Source organism: Malaclemys terrapin, chromosome 15, assembly GCF_027887155.1.
Source record: "Malaclemys terrapin pileata isolate rMalTer1 chromosome 15, rMalTer1.hap1, whole genome shotgun sequence".
In the NCBI taxonomy this organism is placed as follows: Eukaryota; Metazoa; Chordata; order Testudines; family Emydidae; genus Malaclemys; species Malaclemys terrapin.
This window is the reverse complement of record NC_071519.1, coordinates 25,291,857-25,309,011: the sequence shown is the minus strand read 5'-3', so window position 1 is coordinate 25,309,011 and position 17,155 is coordinate 25,291,857. Positions and strand designations below refer to the sequence as shown.

Genomic DNA, 17,155 nt, shown 5'->3' with positions numbered 1-17,155 from the left:
GGGTCGTGAGCTGTCAACCTCCACCCCAAACCTCGCTTACCTCCAGTATTTATAATGATGTTAAATATATTAAAGTGTGTTTAATTTATTGGGGGAGGAGGGCTTGCGATATGAAAGGGGTCACCAGTAAAAAAGTTTGAGACCCACTGCTTTAAGTCCTGGTAAAAGGAGAAAAAACAACCCACTGGGATCGTATAGCTGTAAAAGTCACCCATCAGCACGGCTCTAGGTGCACTTTACATGAGTTAAAGTGGGGCCAATTAACTTTTCTCAGTAAGAAGCACTTCTGCTCCACACCTTTAGAGGCAGCACAGTGAGAGAACAGGCTGGGTTCGTCCTCCCTCAGGTGCCTGCTGAGTGCCTGGCCTGAGGATAGGTAGGATAGTTCAGAACTGCAACGTAAAACAAGTTGGAGAAACCAATGCACAGCATTTAAAAGCCTAGAATGGCCCTTTTAATCCAAGAGACAAAAAACAAATTTTAAAATACAGCCATTGAAAAGATGATGAATTAAGAAACATGTAAACACTGCAGAGGCTAAATTACAAATTGCACTGCTTGGTTCAGTACCTATGCACCACTCCCCACATCTGCTTGGAAGAGCGGGGACACCCTGCTTGGGTGAGCGGGGACACCCACAGCACAGGATAAAACAACTCAGCATGGGCTGTGCTGCGAAAGCCACAATAGTTCCCCGCTCCTCTTATTAAACAGTTGTCTTTTTCTTTTCTGTAGTCTGAGTTGAATTTTCATGTCTGTCCTCTCAAGAGCCAATCATTACAGATGGGGCAGGTATCATCACCCCAAACACAGGACATAATAGAAAGCAGGTTGAATGATCTAGTCAGAGAAGGTAAAAATGTGGGGAGGGGTGACTCTCAAGCCTAGTCCTATGATGGGGGACACGCAGGTGAGGAAAAGTTAGCAAAAGGAAACATTTTGGCTCATGCACCTTTTCTGACTAATCCCTCTCACAGTGACAAGCAGATGCTGTCTGAAAATATTCCGGGGAGGGGGGAGGGGGATTTTCATCTTTAGGCAATCTCCTCAGGTCCTTCACTGATCCTGTTTCACCACTCACCTAATGCAGAGATGTGTTCACCCACTGGGCTTCTTAACGCCAACACATACTACAACCAAGAGAAGTATTCAAACACAAAGGGATTTCAGGATGGCTGTTTTGAGATGAGGCAAAGGGGAGAGTGGGTCAGGATGCAGCTGGGTTAGGGTCAGCCACACAGATACCATCTGTTACCCGGACTGTCTCCCAAAGGGAGCCTCACCTGTTTTCAAATGATTGTGCATTGCCACGGCACACCTGGATCCCTCTCAATGGGGTAGAAGCAGAGCAGGTTAGCCGCCGAAGTAGCATCCACGTTCGTTTGCTACACGAGGCCCAAAGCACACCGCTACCCCTACGCGTGATGTAACAAAGCAGCTGCCTTTAATAGGACTTGGATTCAGTCTGAGGGAGGAGACTGTCATTCCAGTCCACAGCAGGGACCTCTCATGTACAGAGGCAGAGTAAGCCGCACATCCTCACTACTACAGTGCAGAACACGGTGTGACACTAGTGTTCACAGCAGAGAAGAGGCAATTAACGTCCCCTGGGACGGAGCAGGACTCTCCATCTAGGATAAGAACCATAGCCCTACGTGTGACTGAGTGAAAATAAAACTTAGTTTGGCAAGCAGAAAACACATTTATCACCGAACTACAGCAGCTTTCTTACTACGCAAACATCACCCCCCTCCCACCCAGACCCCACCACCACTACAGGCACCAGGGCACTGTCTCACACACAGCACGTTGCAGAAGATGCTTTAACTTCCCAGCAGCAAGAGAACAGCTCTACATCCAACCAGAGGAAATTTCAGATTCAGAAGCAAGCCTGGCAGAACGTCAGGAAAATCATCAGTACAGCTCCCATTATAGAGGGAGTTGATGTCCCGGTTTAGTTCAGGTTTCTGTCGCCATATGCTGGTTGGAGGTTTTATTACCTGCTTCCTAGAAAGGGATCTAAAAAGGATGGAGAAGATCTAAATCCAGTCCATCAGTTAAGTCTAAAAGACCATCTCTGAACTTTAAAGGAGGGCTGATCCCACTTAACTCAAAAGATTAAATGGAGTTTATTTTAAGAGTGAAAGACATCCCATACTCAGGTCCTCAGACAGCTTCATGCCCAAAGCCACTACCACTACTGTTCTCATCAGGCCCAACTGATCAAGAGCTGTCTATGGAAGCAAAAAGTGTTGCCTGCCATCTTGCTTCCCCTCACTTAGCAGCACCTACAGACCAGTAACTCCTTAAACAAAGGAGTCCCATTTGCTAGGAATAGTAATAGCCCATCCCAGGTGCTATGGGGGTATCCTTCAAGCCTTTTGCATACAGGTGCATTTAAAGAACACCCCCGTGTCCCCTTCTGTCCCACCCTACTACTCTTTCAGATAATTTTCAGCCAATCAGGGAAGTCCCCATGAGGTTTAACCACAGCACCACTGGGGTGAATCCTAGAGACAGATGAAGCAGAGTTTCATCCAGATAAATTGGAAACAAGGAGAAAGCCAGAAGGGAAACAGTCCATCATTTACTGCAGCACTTCAGAGGCTGCACAGGCCACTGCACTGATGCTGCTCTCTCACACCCCACAACGCTTTTCCCTGTACAACTCCTAAGGAGACCTGACTGCAACTGCTTCCCACAACAGCATGTGGAATGTGTACCACCGCTCTATTACACACTCTTCTATCTCCAACATACACAAGCTTCCCAGGGCTCAGCTGCACCAGCGTGGCTCTATCATGCAGCATGGATTACAAACTACAGCCTGACCTCCCGGAGGCGAGACTATCAAGGCTCTGTGCGCTCTCTTTCATTGGCCAGTTTCCTCCCAGACTCACACTGCCTAGCAGCTCTGCTAGCTCTCCCATACCTCGTCTGCCCTTTCCAGTATCCATACGCCTGTCAATTCCACTCTCAGCTACTATCTGCGTTTTTAAATGTTAACTATCCCCCCTGCTCCCCCCCCCGAGACGCTGCATCCATGAGCTCCCAAGGCAGGGACACAAAGGCAGCAGCATCTGCTACGCTGCACAACCTGGCTCTGTTATTCACAGGGCTGATTCAACTAATTATATAACCGTTTGCAGCAGAGACTCCAGGAACAGCGTGGGGGTGGGGTGGGGACGGAGACATCAGGCAGGCTACACCTCAAGCTTAAACTCCACTCACACACACTCCCGCCTTCCAGCTAAAATGCTTCATCAGGCTCCCTCCTCCCACTCACCTCATGAGGGCTTCTCGATGGCAGCAAAAATGCCTTCCTACATGCCCAAAGTGACACCCCTACCGCAGAGGAGGCACTACTTCCCCTTCCCCCTCCCGCCTCCCCACTGCCATGCTGAAGGGGTCTCATGGCAGCGGGAAAGTCAGGCAGCCCAATGGCCCCTGCATGTGTAAAAGCAGCCTACCCCAGAGAAATGTAGGAGGTTGGGGAGCACCGAGGTACGTTCAACTTTGTGCCGTGGTTGCTGTAGCCTACATTGCCCCTTCCCAACCCTACTGGTCCTTCAAAGATCAGAATTAAGTCAAAAAACTGATATTGATTTTCATAAGTCTCTGGTGAAATATTTTCTTTTCCCCTCGTTGCTGCTGCCGGCCCCGGACACTTGGGTTCTGCAGCAGCCTCGCTCCACAGGGTCTTTCACTGCCGGCTGTTGTTTTCTGCAGGCTGGCTGGGGGTCCTGGCCTCAGCATGGGAGGACGTCCCCTCAAACCGCTGAGAGGCAATGGCTGCCTGGTGGGACATGCTCTTCCTCACAATGTCTCCTTTCCGCCATAGCACCACCTCCTGTCAGACAGCAGGACACCGTTAGGACATGCAGCAGCTACGCTGGCCCCACCCACGATGTACTCATAGGTCTGAACATCTGCCTAAACTGCTGGAGCAGTAACTTGCATCCATCCCCATATGCTGGCCTATTCCACTCTCCATCCTTCAGCTGGGAAAGGCCATTACAGCTTCAAGAGAGGGGCCTAGGCAGTGCAGACCTCTGGAAGGCCAGATGGTAGCACTCCACAGAGGATGGGCCAGAAGCAACCACTAGATGTCAGGTCTGTCCTAGTATGTTGGGCAACATTGCCTTGCTTAATGCAGTGCAGAGAATTGATAGGGGGATTACGGTGGATAAGCCCTCTCCGAGGACCATCCCCTAACAGACCCAGATACGCAGGTGCATTCTCTATCCACATCCCAAATGATCTGGCTCCAGTGGGTACCCAGGGAGGAGCATCTTTCCCCACATCACCAGACAGGTTGTCCAACATTCTTCTGTTGCTAATTATAATGGAGCACCCGAAGAAGCACTTGACTGCCTGGCTACAGTCCACCCCATGGTGCAGTCACACCCCTTCTCACCTGCTGTTTGAAGTAGCGCCTTTCTTCTTCATCTATCAGTACCAGGTTGAGGTAATAACGCACTGAGAACTTCTTATTGATGTCCCTCATAGTGGGTGTCAGCTCATAGCCTGCCAGGAAGAGTCTGATTGGAATGGACTCCCCTGCAAAAGGCATGAGTGTAAGCACAACATATTGAGTCAAATCTTACAAGGACAATACTGGCACAATAAGGTAAAACCAGAGCAAGCTACCGCCTCCAACTCTGTGCCTGAGTCTGGCATACCTTATCACTGCTGGATGGGGTTTGGGCCAAGTGCCCTCGGCTCCCACAGAATAGCAGTTAGCATGCTTACTCCTTAGCAGGGTCATGCCCTTTGTGGCAAGCGTCCTTCCTCCACTTCAATAGCACAGGGTTCCCTTCATTGCCCACAGCATTGGAGGAGAAAGAGAATGGAATGACATTCCTTCTAGCTACTGACATGGGAGTTCTAGAACATACCTGCAAGTCACCACTGCTGAACACTATCATCCAGAGAGACCAGCTCTCTCAGGGGATTGGCAATGAGGTAAGATACCCCCTTTGAGCGCTATGTTCTGAGACCAGGCTCAGGTCAGTAGCAGAAGTCTACTCCGCTGTGCCACTGACTTGCTAGGAGACTTAAAGACACCAGCAATGTGCCTCAATTTCTCCCACGTTTGTAAGCTGCCATGAGATCCACCAGTGAAGAGGGATGCACGAGCCAGCTATTACCACACAAGAAAACAGGCCCTCAATTGAAGATAGATGACAACTTTATGGGACTCACAGTAGGTTCCACATTCCTGCAAAAATTAATGGTGCAAAACAAGCTCTGGTCCCCCCAAATATTCTAGGAGAGGAATGTAAATGGTTCCCCACTCCTTCTCACCTCTCACAGGTGCCCCGTCCATGATCTCATATTTAGCTATTGTATCATTCTCGTGGTAAACATTGGGGCCGGTCCCTGTTGTCTCTCTCTTGATGATATCTATCTCCATGTGTTTGATCTTGATCCGCACCAACAGGAAGTAGATTTTTCCAACAATCACATCTTTTAAGTGGTACCTTGGGAGGATAGGCAAGACAGCCACGATCAATTTTGGTCTCTGCACATCAGAGCAGGAAACAAGTTGACAAGCTGGAATGTGCCTGTCAGACACTTCCCCATTCTCCTCAGGGCCCACTTCAGATTCCATGGGCAGCCCAGCCATACGTTCTGGGCTGCTCCAAGCGATAACTATGCATTCATGCTCAAGTCTCTGGGCATCAGCAAGTCTGAGTGGGATTACTGGATAAAATGAGGAGACATCTTAGGCTGGACATTCATAAGATCCAAGTCGCCCAGTGGCAATTGCTTAGGTAATTTAAAACAACACCCTGCAGGAGGACGCTCCAGCACTGGGTGGGAAGGATGGACTAGATGTAGTCTAAACTGGTAATTTCCAACTTCTGTGCCTGAGTTAACAGCCACATAGTCCCACATTTAATCACGCCATTCTGGCAAACAGCAGAAGCTGTGCCATTGGGCCACCCGGGACTCAGAACAATGGGAGTACTCAATCAGACTAAAATAAACCCACCTTCATCCCAATTCTATGCACCCCCTCAGTATGTGGGTGCAGATGCCTCCATCTGGATAAAGCACATTCCAGGGTGGTGGTGAGAGATCTAAAGCAGGAACAGTCTCAGCACTTCAATGAACAGCCTGCCATCCACAACAGGGTACAGGGAGAGCTAAGATAAATTACAGGGCCCCACCTAAAGTCTACAACAGGAGCTGCCTCTGCATATCTAGTTGAGTTAAGCAGCCTCTAAGGGTACGTCTACACAACAATTAGACTTGCGCGACTGGCTCATGTTAGCTGACTCGGGCTAAGGGGCTGTTTCATTGCTGTAGACTTCTGGGCTCAGGCTGCAGCCTGGAGCTCTAGGACCCTGCAAGGTGCAAGGGTCCCAGAGCTGCAACCTGCACCCCGAAGTCTGCACTGCAATGAAACAGCCCCGTGAGCCAGCTGTGTTTTTTTTTTGCAGTGGAGACATGTCCTAGGAGTACCACCTGGCCTACCCAGCAGGCTGCATCCCCTCACGCAGGAAGTTCTACTCAGCAGCCGTTCTCAGGACACTTACTTGGATTTGTTATACTCAAACTCGATGTGCAGGCAATCCTCGATTCCCACCTCCATCTTGATAGAGGAATTGAGCTCCGGGTAGGTGCTGAGTGTGTGCACGACGATGTCCATCTCCTTCACCACATCATTTAATCTGCGGCTGACGGTCGCTCGGAGGAAGTACCTGAAAGGGGAACACCTCATCCATTAGAACCCTTCCAGACTACATCATTGGGTGCAAAAGCCACGGAGGAAGGCGTTAGGGTGGAGGAGAGAGGAATGTGGGCTTTGATGGAGCCGCTGAGACCATCTGGTCCATGCAGTCCAGTAACCTGCCTCCTGTAGTGGACAATACCTGATGGTTTAGAAGAAGGTGAAAGTCCTTTGTAGTGCACCTGAGCAATTGTACATTGCTGTACATAGGGGAGACGTTCCAGCCTGAACCCTATGGCTTATTGCCCTAAAGCATGAGATGTGAGTACACTAATCATCACCTAGGTAACTAAATATCGATCATAAAATTATCCAGCCCTCTTAAATGCATCCACAGCATTTGACTCATTGACTAGATTTCAAGGGGACAGCCCAACTCTGAAATAGGATTTGCAATTTGTAAACAAAAACATGTAAGCAAGGCATTTCTTTGCATCTAAGCCACGATTAAAATAAGCAGGCCTGATTACCAAACTACTGAAACACATTTAACTGTCTCTGCTGGAGACTGAAGCAAATGACCAGACATTGCTCTTTTATTGCCAAATAAATTGGAAGCATTTGGGAATCAGAAGAGACTTTGGTTTCCCTTATTTTTTAAACAAGAAAAAAAAAAAAAGGAGCAACTCAAGCGTGATGCACTTGCACAAGAGAAGCCATGACAGGCTGCATTTTACTACTGAGCCCGCCGCACAGCTTCTGGAACTGCACTCAGTGCTTGACATGCTGTCCCAAGACGGCGCTGCATTCCATTATCACAAGTGTTGATAATTTAACATTCCATTTCAGCCAAGGATCAGATGCACAGAGCCTTCGGCTGGCGTGAGCGATCGCAGTTGCAGCACAGACAAGAGATATCAAGAAGTAACTGCAGACTGGAGGAACAGAGGGGAAGCCAGAGAGAGAAGCGTGGGTTTTAGAAGAGGGGGAGAAAGAGGAATGACAAAAAGGGCCGAGACCTCTCTTTTCAAATGTGTGGCTTTCACAGGAGTTGGTAGATTTTCTAGGCATCCCACACATAGTATCTGAACTGTCAATCCACCCCCATGCCCTAGTGCTTCAACACGAAATGGGACTATACCGTGACCCCCCACACAAACAGCAGCTTGAGGGGCTCAACACACATGCATGCACATGAAGAGCCACAATTCAGTTTAAAAGGGAGAGTCCAGTAAACTGTGTATTTACTAGAGATACAGATTAGAAATTAATTTCTAAAGGCTGCTGAAGAAATTATCAGCACTGCTCTGTTCTCTCTACAGGGTTAACTGGGAGTGTGGGGCCCCTCTCAGCCGGGAATAGCATTTTATCAATATTTCCTCCCTGCTGGGGGGAAACAGCTCGGGCTGGAATGCCTGGGAAATCAGATTTTAGAAGTTACCGTCAGCTTGTTTTAAAATGATAGAAAATGGTTAGTTTAACAGCAGTTCAGTCACTTTTCAATGACACGCCCCTCTTAAACAATTAACACTCCTGAGCTCTGATTTCCCATGGGTTTCAAAGGCAAGACCCATTCCCCATGGCCCTAGTCTATGGGCTTGTCTACACCGGCACTTTACAATTCTGCAACTTTCTGTGAAAAAACACCCCCCTGAACACAGCAAGTTTCAGCACTGTAAAGCACCACTGCAGACGGTGCACGAGCGCTGGTAGCTATGCCCATCATGGAGGTGGGTTTTTTTTTAGAGCGCTGGAAGGGCGGTGCGACTACACGAGCCACGTTAAAGTGCTACCGCGGCAGCGCTTTAACGTTGCCAGTGTAGACTAGCCCTATGTTATCACGCTGTCAAAGTTGTCAGTTCCCTATTGGATTTTCAGTTGTTCCTTATTATATTTAAGGTAGATCGTAGTTCTATCTATTCTTCCTAATTCGACTCAGACATAGGCATTAGACCCTCGTGCTGCTGTAGGGCTATGAGGTCCAGATACATGCCCTGGTCGTGGGAGCCCTGGGCGCATGGGACCCCCACAACGAGCCAGTACTGAGAGCGTGCGGAGTCGTTCGACGCTACGCCCAGCTCATGAGACAGCTCATGTCTGACACCATCAGGTGGTCCAGAGACATCTACATGGAACACATCACGGGACACCACCAGTACCAAGTTGAGTAACCGAGAACACCGACCAGGGAAATAACCCACTTCCTTCCCTGACGAACCGAGGGACGCACCCTACCCATGTACTTGTTCTCTACGCCAATATCGACTTGGACTCTTAATACATTCCATGGGTGGCATACCCGAGCCCACTTATCCACTGACGCTTTAAAAATTCTCGCACCCCAATCTGGATCTATGCTGGTTATAGGGCTGGTGCAAGGAAGTTTCGCGCCCTAGGCAAAACTTCCACCTTGCGCCCCCCCCCTCCAGTAGCTCCCTGCCCCCACCTCCACCCTGAGGCGCCCCCTCCCACGGCAGCCCCCCCAGCCACCCTGAGGTCCCCCCCCCCGTGGCAGCTCCCCTCCTCCCCCCGGGGAGCCGTGCGGCAGCTCCCCACCCCAGCTCACCTCTGCTCCGCCTCCTCCCCGAGCATGCCGCCCCTGCTCTAATTTTCCTCCCCTCCCAGACTTGTGGCGCCAAAAAGCTGATTGGTGCTGCAAGCCTGGGAGGCGGGAGAAGTGAAGTGGCAACTGCGTGCTCGGGGAGGGGGCGTAGGAACACTGTAAAAAAAAATTGGGGGCACCGCTTTTTGGCGCCCCCAAATCTTGGCGCCCTAGGCAACCACCTAGTTTGCCTAAATGGTAGCACCTGCCCTGGCTGGTTATGTGATATGTATGTACCTCGTGAACCTTGTAACCGATACTTGAAATCCCCCATAACCCAAGCCCGACCCCAGATGTACAGTACCTTCCCTCTTAACTTGTGTAAATTTGATTTTAAACATTAACTTTAATACAATTTTAAAATCTGGTGGTGTGTGTTCATTTGAGGTACCTTGGGTACTGGAGCTCTTACTAGAAAGACACTCCATGAAAACTAATGCACAGGGAGAAGGCTGAAGCTTGGGACTGGGAGAAACCCGACAGCAGGAGGAGACTCACCGTAACTTCACGTTCTGCCCCGTGTAGGACTCGTATGGTTTTTCCACATGTGTGAATTCGAAGTCGAATGTCTGTGACTGGGTGAACTCACCAGGACGGGCCAGATCCTTCACCAGAGAGACAAATTCATGGTGGTTGCCCCGGTCATAGTAGAGCTCTAGGAAGAAAATACTCGGTTAGGCAGTGCTGCTCACTCCCATATGAGGAGGTCAGCTTTGGGAGAAGAACTGCACCAAATGGGCATGGCAGAAAGGAACCAGCCCCCTACAAAGCCTCTTCCTCATTCTATCCCTTCTCCTCCACTTCCCAGAGAGAGAACGTCTCCCTGGAAATCCTGAGGTTCAAACACAAAGGGCCATGCTTCATCCAGCCCCAACTGGGCCAGATACACAGTGAGAGGAGTGAGCCAGGGTCTAAAGAGTAGAGATGCACAGTTAGGTCCTTGACCCATCACAGGCCCAAGCTCATTTTGAAATGCCGGTAAAAACGAGGATCCGATTTTGCAGATTGGTTTGTGCACCCTAGAAATCAGCAGTGCTGTTCCCCTCACTGGACAGCTCATGTTCGCACGGTGGCTTACATTCTCCTCTCTCATGCGCATGACAGAGTCCAATACAACGGAAGGAGTGCTCTCTTAATGGTTCGATTTAGCAAGTCTAGACTCTTGGGTTCCATTCTTGGGTCTGCCATTAATTTATTGCGACACCCTCAATACTTCCCTCTTCCGTATGCTTTTTTCCTCATCAATAAGATGGGATCAGCTACCCATCCCCTTTGTTACATTAGTATCTGTAAATTGCTTGAGGATCCTCAAAGAGTGTCATCCTCCATTGTACAAGTAGAAAAGAAACAAGACATCCCATGAGCTCATGCAAAATATCCAACCCGCGGGTAGGGGAACAGGACAGGGTGGTGTCAAAAATAACTGAGAAGGTTGGTAAATATTCCACTCCCATGAAAGCAGGTGAAGAGAGAGGGGACAAAGAAAGCAGGAGCGGAGATTCCCATGATGTCTCTTCAGCTTTACTCACTTACCCCTACCTACAAAAACAAACCAGAACATCTATGTGGGTCAGTTTAATCAAGGTTAATATATCCAGACTACCTGCAAAGACAAGGAACCATCACAGAGCAAATCAGCAGCTAGTGCCATCCCTTCTCTCATCACTTCCTGCAGAGCCTCACCTTCAGAGTCTAGGCACTGGACTTCTAACCAGTAAAAAAAACAAAGCCTCAAGGCTTCCCCAAAATGGGGAAAGCAGAGACAAAGCAGAAGTGTGGGGCTACGAGGCTTCCATCTATCATTGCTCATGCCTCTCAAAGAAGGTTAAAGCAACAGAAAATGCAGCGGTGGCCCCATTAGCTCCAGGGAACAAAAAAAGGTAAAGAACCCCATTGATTCCACAGTATGCCAGCACTCAGCATGTGACCATGCAGAGAACACATCTTCAAGGAGTAAAGCTGAGCTGATGGCTCTATGATGGATACATGTATGGCCAGGGAAATGTTAGGGAACAAGGGTATGTGTGGGCGAGTTGCTCAAACCAGCTGCAGATGAAAAGGCAGACATTTTCCTGCGCCCTCCCAATTGTTCCAGCGGTTCTCCAAACATAGCCGCGACCAAGTGACCATCTTTAATATAAGGTGGCCCATAGAAACTACAGCCCCTAGAATGTAATTTTCCATCTTGATCCAAGATAACAGAAAGTGACACACTGGGGGACCTGTATTCAGCTCACTATTATACACAAGGGTAAAGGCAATCTACTCCAGTTTCCTGTATGCTGTGCTCCCAGAAAGTTGCCAAAACAGCCCTTTGGTTAGGAAAAATTTGGGCAACCCTCATTCTTACAATCTGGAGCTGAAGTCACAGCTAAGACAAGGTCAATTATCATCACATGTCCACTGAACCCCACTACAGAGGCTTTCTGAAGAGCTGTCTTGTTGTTAGGGCACTAGCCTGGGACTCAGGAGATCTGGTTCAGCTCCCATCTCTGCCACAGACTCAACGCATGACCCTGGGCAAGTCACTTATTGTGTGCCTTATCTCCCCAGCTGTAAAATATGGGATAACGCTTTGTCTTGCCCACCCTTTTGTCCACCTTACCTCTTTAGACTGGAAGCTCTTCGGGGTTGGAATGATCTCTACTGTGTTTGTACAGCATCTAGCATAATGAAGCCCTGATCTTGGTTGGATGCTCTGGGCGCTAATATAATACAATGATATAATAAAGGATCTCTCCATTCAATACACCTCCACAAAGAGAGAGGAGGGATGCTCTTTTATGTGATGGGGAGGGAATGCAGGAGCAACATACAAAGAGACATGGACTCATCTCACGGCACAATGCCAAAGGCAACGACTGAGTTTAAACTGGGAAAAAACAGACTGTCAGCGTACTAGGCTCCCAGCAACTATTGCCAGGGGCTGAGATTGGCCCTTAAACCTTTAGAGGAGGAATTGAGGATTTTTCATATTTAGAAAGACATTAGCACATCAAACGTTAGAAAAAAATCCCTGTTTGAGTTGTCCAGCAAAGGCAGAGTTTTCCATTACGATTTTTTTTTTTTTTTTTAAATTTACCAACCTTTTTAGGATGATCTCAGAGAACAGTTACTGCAGACGGATGTCCAAAAAGGAATCTGCACTATCCATCCATCAGAGGAGAAACTGTCCTGGACGTTAACCAGAGAATCAGATACAGGACTCCTGAATTGTATTCCCAGCTCCATCACAGACCCTATGATCTTAAACAAATCACACCACTTCCCTGTGTTCAGTACCCCATCTGTAAAATGGGGGTAATGCCTACTTCCTCACCTCTGAGAGTCTAAATCCCTACTGTGAGGCATTTGGAGATGGAAGATGCTATAGACGCACAATCAGTTATACCATCTTTAAGACTACTGGGGCTGTTTTTTTGTTTTGTTTAAAGGTAATATAACCAAGCACAATCTGGACCTCAAGTCTGGTTATGAAAGCTCTCTTTATACCTGTAATAGACACATACTACTTATATAGTGCTTCATGAAGTCAAAGCACTGAGCAAATATATCAGTCTTCAAAACTCCTCTCTAAATATTATTTTTGGAATATCGTAACACCCAGAAGTCCTAGTTATGGACCAAGACTCTTATTGCGCTAGATGCTGTACAAACACAGAACAAAAAAACACTTTGCCTTCCCCAAAGAGCTTACAACCTAAGCACTAATTTTACAAATGGGGAAATGAGACAGGTGGAGGGCCTGTCCAAGGCTGCACAGAGAGGCAGTGGCGGAACAGAGAGGCAAGCTCATGCTCAGGTTACTCTGGAGATTTTAAACCCAGAGGCAGGTTATAATCCAGTTTCTGATAATGGGGCCTGTTTATATATAATTAGCTAGGTGCTTTCTCTGAATGCAGAAGTGTAACATGTGGTGCAAGTGGAGAAAATCAGAAGAGAAATTAAGTAAAGATGGTGGGGCTGGGTGGGGGAAAACATCAATTTAATCTTCTGTGCCAAGGGATTTACAAGGAAATGTTATCCATCTCAAGTTGAAAATGTTGATCACATTGATGTGCAGGTGAACAGCTTCTACTGAGATTTTTAGAGCAGACAGGATCGCAGATTTAAGGTCTTGTCTGAAAAGTCCCACAGATGCATGGTACAGAGTTAATAAACGAATAAAAACTGTGCAAGTTTATCACTTCTTTTAACTCAGACGAGTCCACGAAATGTTTAGTTCTTTATAAAAATGGCATAGTGGGTATGGCAAGCACCTTCCCTCCTGTTATGGGGGGAGGGAAGCACTTCTCTAAATTGGGTCCACACAATATAAAATTGCCAAATTCAAACTGCAATCACAGACATGACATAGCTCAGATACCAGGTGACTTTATATGGATAAGTGGGCTTGGCCACCCCAACAGGATGAGCAGAATCAATGGAGCTGGGGACAGCAAGCTTTGAAAGGAAAGGAAAGGAAGCTGACCCACAAGGGTAGTTCGCTTCTTGGGCATAGCTCATGAATTGAAATGTGCACATACACCAGCTGGTCTGTTGCCTCATGCCCTCAATATAACAATTACCTCCCAAGGCAGCCCTGCCCATCACACACAATGTAATCAATAGCACAGTAAATGCAGCTAGAGATGTAGCAACATGTTAATAAAAAGAATGGGGAATAATAAAGAACCCAGTTTTAAGGGATGCTGCTGCCAAGATATTAGAACTTAAAAATAACCCTGGAGGTTTGAATCTGAATTTAAAAATCTCTCTCTATATATTTCAGAGCTCAGGTCACTGAATGAGCAGAAACAGGAAAATAGGAGGAGAGAGAACAATGACCTGGAAAAGGAGCGGTAATACCTCCACTCTGCACAGACACAAGGGTATAGTACACATGGATTGTCCAAACCTAAAACGGGATTTGAAATAATTTCTGATAATCAAGGGACTTTTCAGTGTAATTACAAGATGCTGGGGATCATAACCCAGTTTCCGAGAACAGGATGCAGTGTAACTATATTCCCATTTCCTAGGCTAATGGAGACGGAACCTTGCCAGTGTTAACATTTAAGTACATTCAACCTGGAGGAATTACTAATGCAAAACAAATACATAAGGCTCCATGCAATGCACTGGTACATATTGCTGCCCCCACTGAAGGGGTTTAGTTTTTTGAATTTCAGAGGGGAAAGAGCAATCAGACTCCAACCAGAGGAATCACTGCAGGATGGCAGGCCCATGACTGTGTTGCAAGCCAGCCTTAGGAAGCTCTGAGCCCAACCCACTCCTCCATGCTGGTACAAATTACCGCTCCCCTCCACCCTCCCAATTAAAGTCCCTGGCGTTCCACCATGCAATACTCACACACCCCCCATTCCCCTCTCACCAATTTGTCCGATGAACTCCACCTTGATGCCTTGGTGCTCCAGCCGCTTGTTTGGGTGCTTGAGGGTGAGGGTGACCCGACCTGATACTGTCTCCCCATCATAGAAGAGGAAATATTTCTCCTTCTTGCCCTCTTCAGTCTTGTGCTCAGCCCTGCGCCTGCTCTCTGCATCGCTCAGCACCAGCTCCAACTCCGCACTCTGCCCAAACCCAAAGAAGCTCATCTCACTGCTGGGGAGGAGGGGAGGACAATCCCAGAGGGCTAGTGGGGTTGCTGTGGGGAATGGGGTGTACTACTCCAGGGAACACTGGAGGAGTGGCAGCGTCTGAGGATTTTGTTTTCTTCAAGGGGCTCAAATACTATGGCGATGGATGCAGTACAGAAACCCAGATAAGGAGAGGGGATGTAATCCAATTTTGGGGAGGAAGACTGTAATGCTAAAGTATCCTGGGGAGGTTCAATCCTAGCAAACTGGGGGACTTCAGGCTGGAAGAGGGTTCAATACAGCTCAAAGGCACTAGAGGGATATATATTTCTGGGGGAAAGGGATAAAAGTAACCTCAGAGCGCTAGAGGGCTCCTGTTGCTTAGGTAGGGGAGTATGTTGCAACCCAGAAGGCTGCAGCTTAGGGAAGGGTGGTCCAATGCAACCAAGAGAGGGCCTAGAAAGCTGCTTAGAAGGGCGATGTAACAGCCTAAGGAGCTGCTGCCGTTTAGGAAAGGGATGCAGCACAAAGGTCGCCTACGGAGTCTGCAAGCCGCTGCTAGGAGATGAATTACAAGGGAGGGCCGCGGCAGCTGGAGACAGAGGGGTTCAATGCACCCCGGGGGGCTCTGCTGCCTCTTACCTTCACTACTCAGGAAGGGGTGGGGGTGCTGGGTAACAAAACGGGAGCACTTACCGCTTGGGGTGGGGGCTGCAATGCAGCAGGGGCACCCGTGCTGGGGGAAGGAGGTGCAACTGGGAGGGTAACCCCGGTGGGAAAGTATAGAGTACCCCAGCAGTGGGGCGAGGGGGCGCAAACAGGAAGGGGCCCCGGCTGTGGGGCGAGGGGGCGCAAACGGGGAGGGGCCCCGGCTGTGGGGCGAGGGGGTGCAAACGGGGAGGGGCCCCGGCTGTGGGGCGAGGGGGTGCAAACGGGGAGGGGCCCCGGCTGTGGGGCGAGGGGGTGCAAACGGGGAGGGGCCCCGGCTGTGGGGCGAGGGGGTGCAAACGGGGAGGGGCCCCGGCTGTGGGGCGAGGGGGTGCAAACGGGGAGGGGCCCCGGCTGTGGGGCGAGGGGGTGCAAACGGGGAGGCCCTGCTGGCGAGCGCCCAGCCCCCCGACCGTGGTCTCTGCAGGGCTAATGACGCGCAGCGGTCACCCCGCGGCGCAGGAGCCGGGCTCGGAGCGCGCACGATGCGGACCCCGCTCCGGGCTGGATGGGTGGGAGGGACGCAGCAGCTCGCGCTCTGCCCCGGCTGGCTGGCACTAGCTGCGCTCGAGCTGTCCTCCAGGGCCGGGCCTCGCACTGCGCAGGCGCCGCCCAGCCCGGCCTCGTTTCCTCACATTGCGCAAGCGCCAGCTCCCCGTTCCGGGACTCCCTCCCCGCGCAGGCGCATTGGCTCAGCTGTGAGCGCCCCGCGCAGGCGCAGCCGGCCAGCCAGTCCCCGGCCCACGCTGACAGCGGCTGGTGATTGGTCGCTGCCGGGTCGGAGCGCGGATTGGCTGGTTCGAAGGCACCGGCGGCGCCGAAGCGCGGAAGGCAGGATGGTGGTGGCGGCGGAGGGGCCCCTGCGGGGCTTGGAGAGCTGGGGACTGCGGGCGGTCAATGCGGGTAAGCGGCGGGAGGCCTGAGCCCGGCCACGGGGCCGCCGGGGGGCGGGGAGATCTTCAGGGGAGGGGCCCCAGGGGTTCGGCGGGAGGAGGCAGAGGCTGGGCGGGGGGCTGAAGGAAGAGGGGATCCTACGGGGAGGGGCCGGGGGGGGGACTGAAAGAGGAGGGGGGGCTAGCGGCGGGGGGGGGAACTGAAAGAGGAGGGGGGGCTAGCGGCGGGGGGGGAACTGAAAGAGGAGGGGGGGCTAGCGGCGGGGGGGGAACTGAAAGAGGAGGGGGGGCTAGCGGCGGGGGGGGAACTGAAAGAGGAGGGGGGGCTAGCGGCGGGGGGGGGAACTGAAAGAGGAGGGGGGGCTAGCGGCGGGGGGGGGAACTGAAAGAGGAGGGGGGGCTAGCGGCGGGGGGGGGAACTGAAAGAGGAGGGGGGCTAGCGGCGGGGGGGGAACTGAAAGAGGAGGGGGGGCTAGCGGCGGGGGGGGAACTGAAAGAGGAGGGGGGCTAGCGGCGGGGGGGGAACTGAAAGAGGAGGGGGGGCTAGCGGCGGGGGGGGAACTGAAAGAGGAGGGGGGGCTAGCGGCGGGGGGGGAACTGAAAGAGGAGGGGGGCTAGCGGCGGGGGGAGGGGACTGAAAGAGGAGGGGGGGCTAGCGGCGGGGGGGGGAACTGAAAGAGGAGGGGGGGCTAGC

At 50.6% G+C, this 17,155-nt stretch overlaps 2 protein-coding genes across 3 annotated transcripts in view; one reads left to right on the top strand and one right to left on the bottom strand.

The window, feature by feature from the left end:
- Positions 1-426: 426 nt before the first annotated feature.
- VPS26B (VPS26 retromer complex component B) lies at positions 427-15,727 on the bottom strand. The gene is made up of 6 exons (XM_054005443.1): positions 14,656-15,727; positions 9,780-9,936; positions 6,546-6,710; positions 5,308-5,483; positions 4,418-4,560; positions 427-3,850 (listed from the first exon to the last, which is right to left on the bottom strand). The coding sequence occupies exons 1-6, from the start codon at positions 14,876-14,878 to the stop codon at positions 3,704-3,706; spliced, it is 1,011 nt and encodes a 336-aa protein (XP_053861418.1). The 5' UTR covers positions 14,879-15,727; the 3' UTR covers positions 427-3,703.
- Positions 15,728-16,389: 662 nt separating this feature from the next.
- The window catches only part of NCAPD3 (non-SMC condensin II complex subunit D3), a 45,956-nt gene continuing 45,190 nt past the window's right edge, over positions 16,390-17,155 (top strand). For both annotated transcript variants that reach the window (XM_054049462.1, XM_054049461.1), the window contains exon 1: positions 16,390-16,471. In XM_054049462.1, coding sequence (XP_053905437.1) covers positions 16,405-16,471 — 67 coding nt within the window. In that variant the 5' untranslated portion in view covers positions 16,390-16,404. The remainder of the gene's footprint in view (positions 16,472-17,155) is intronic.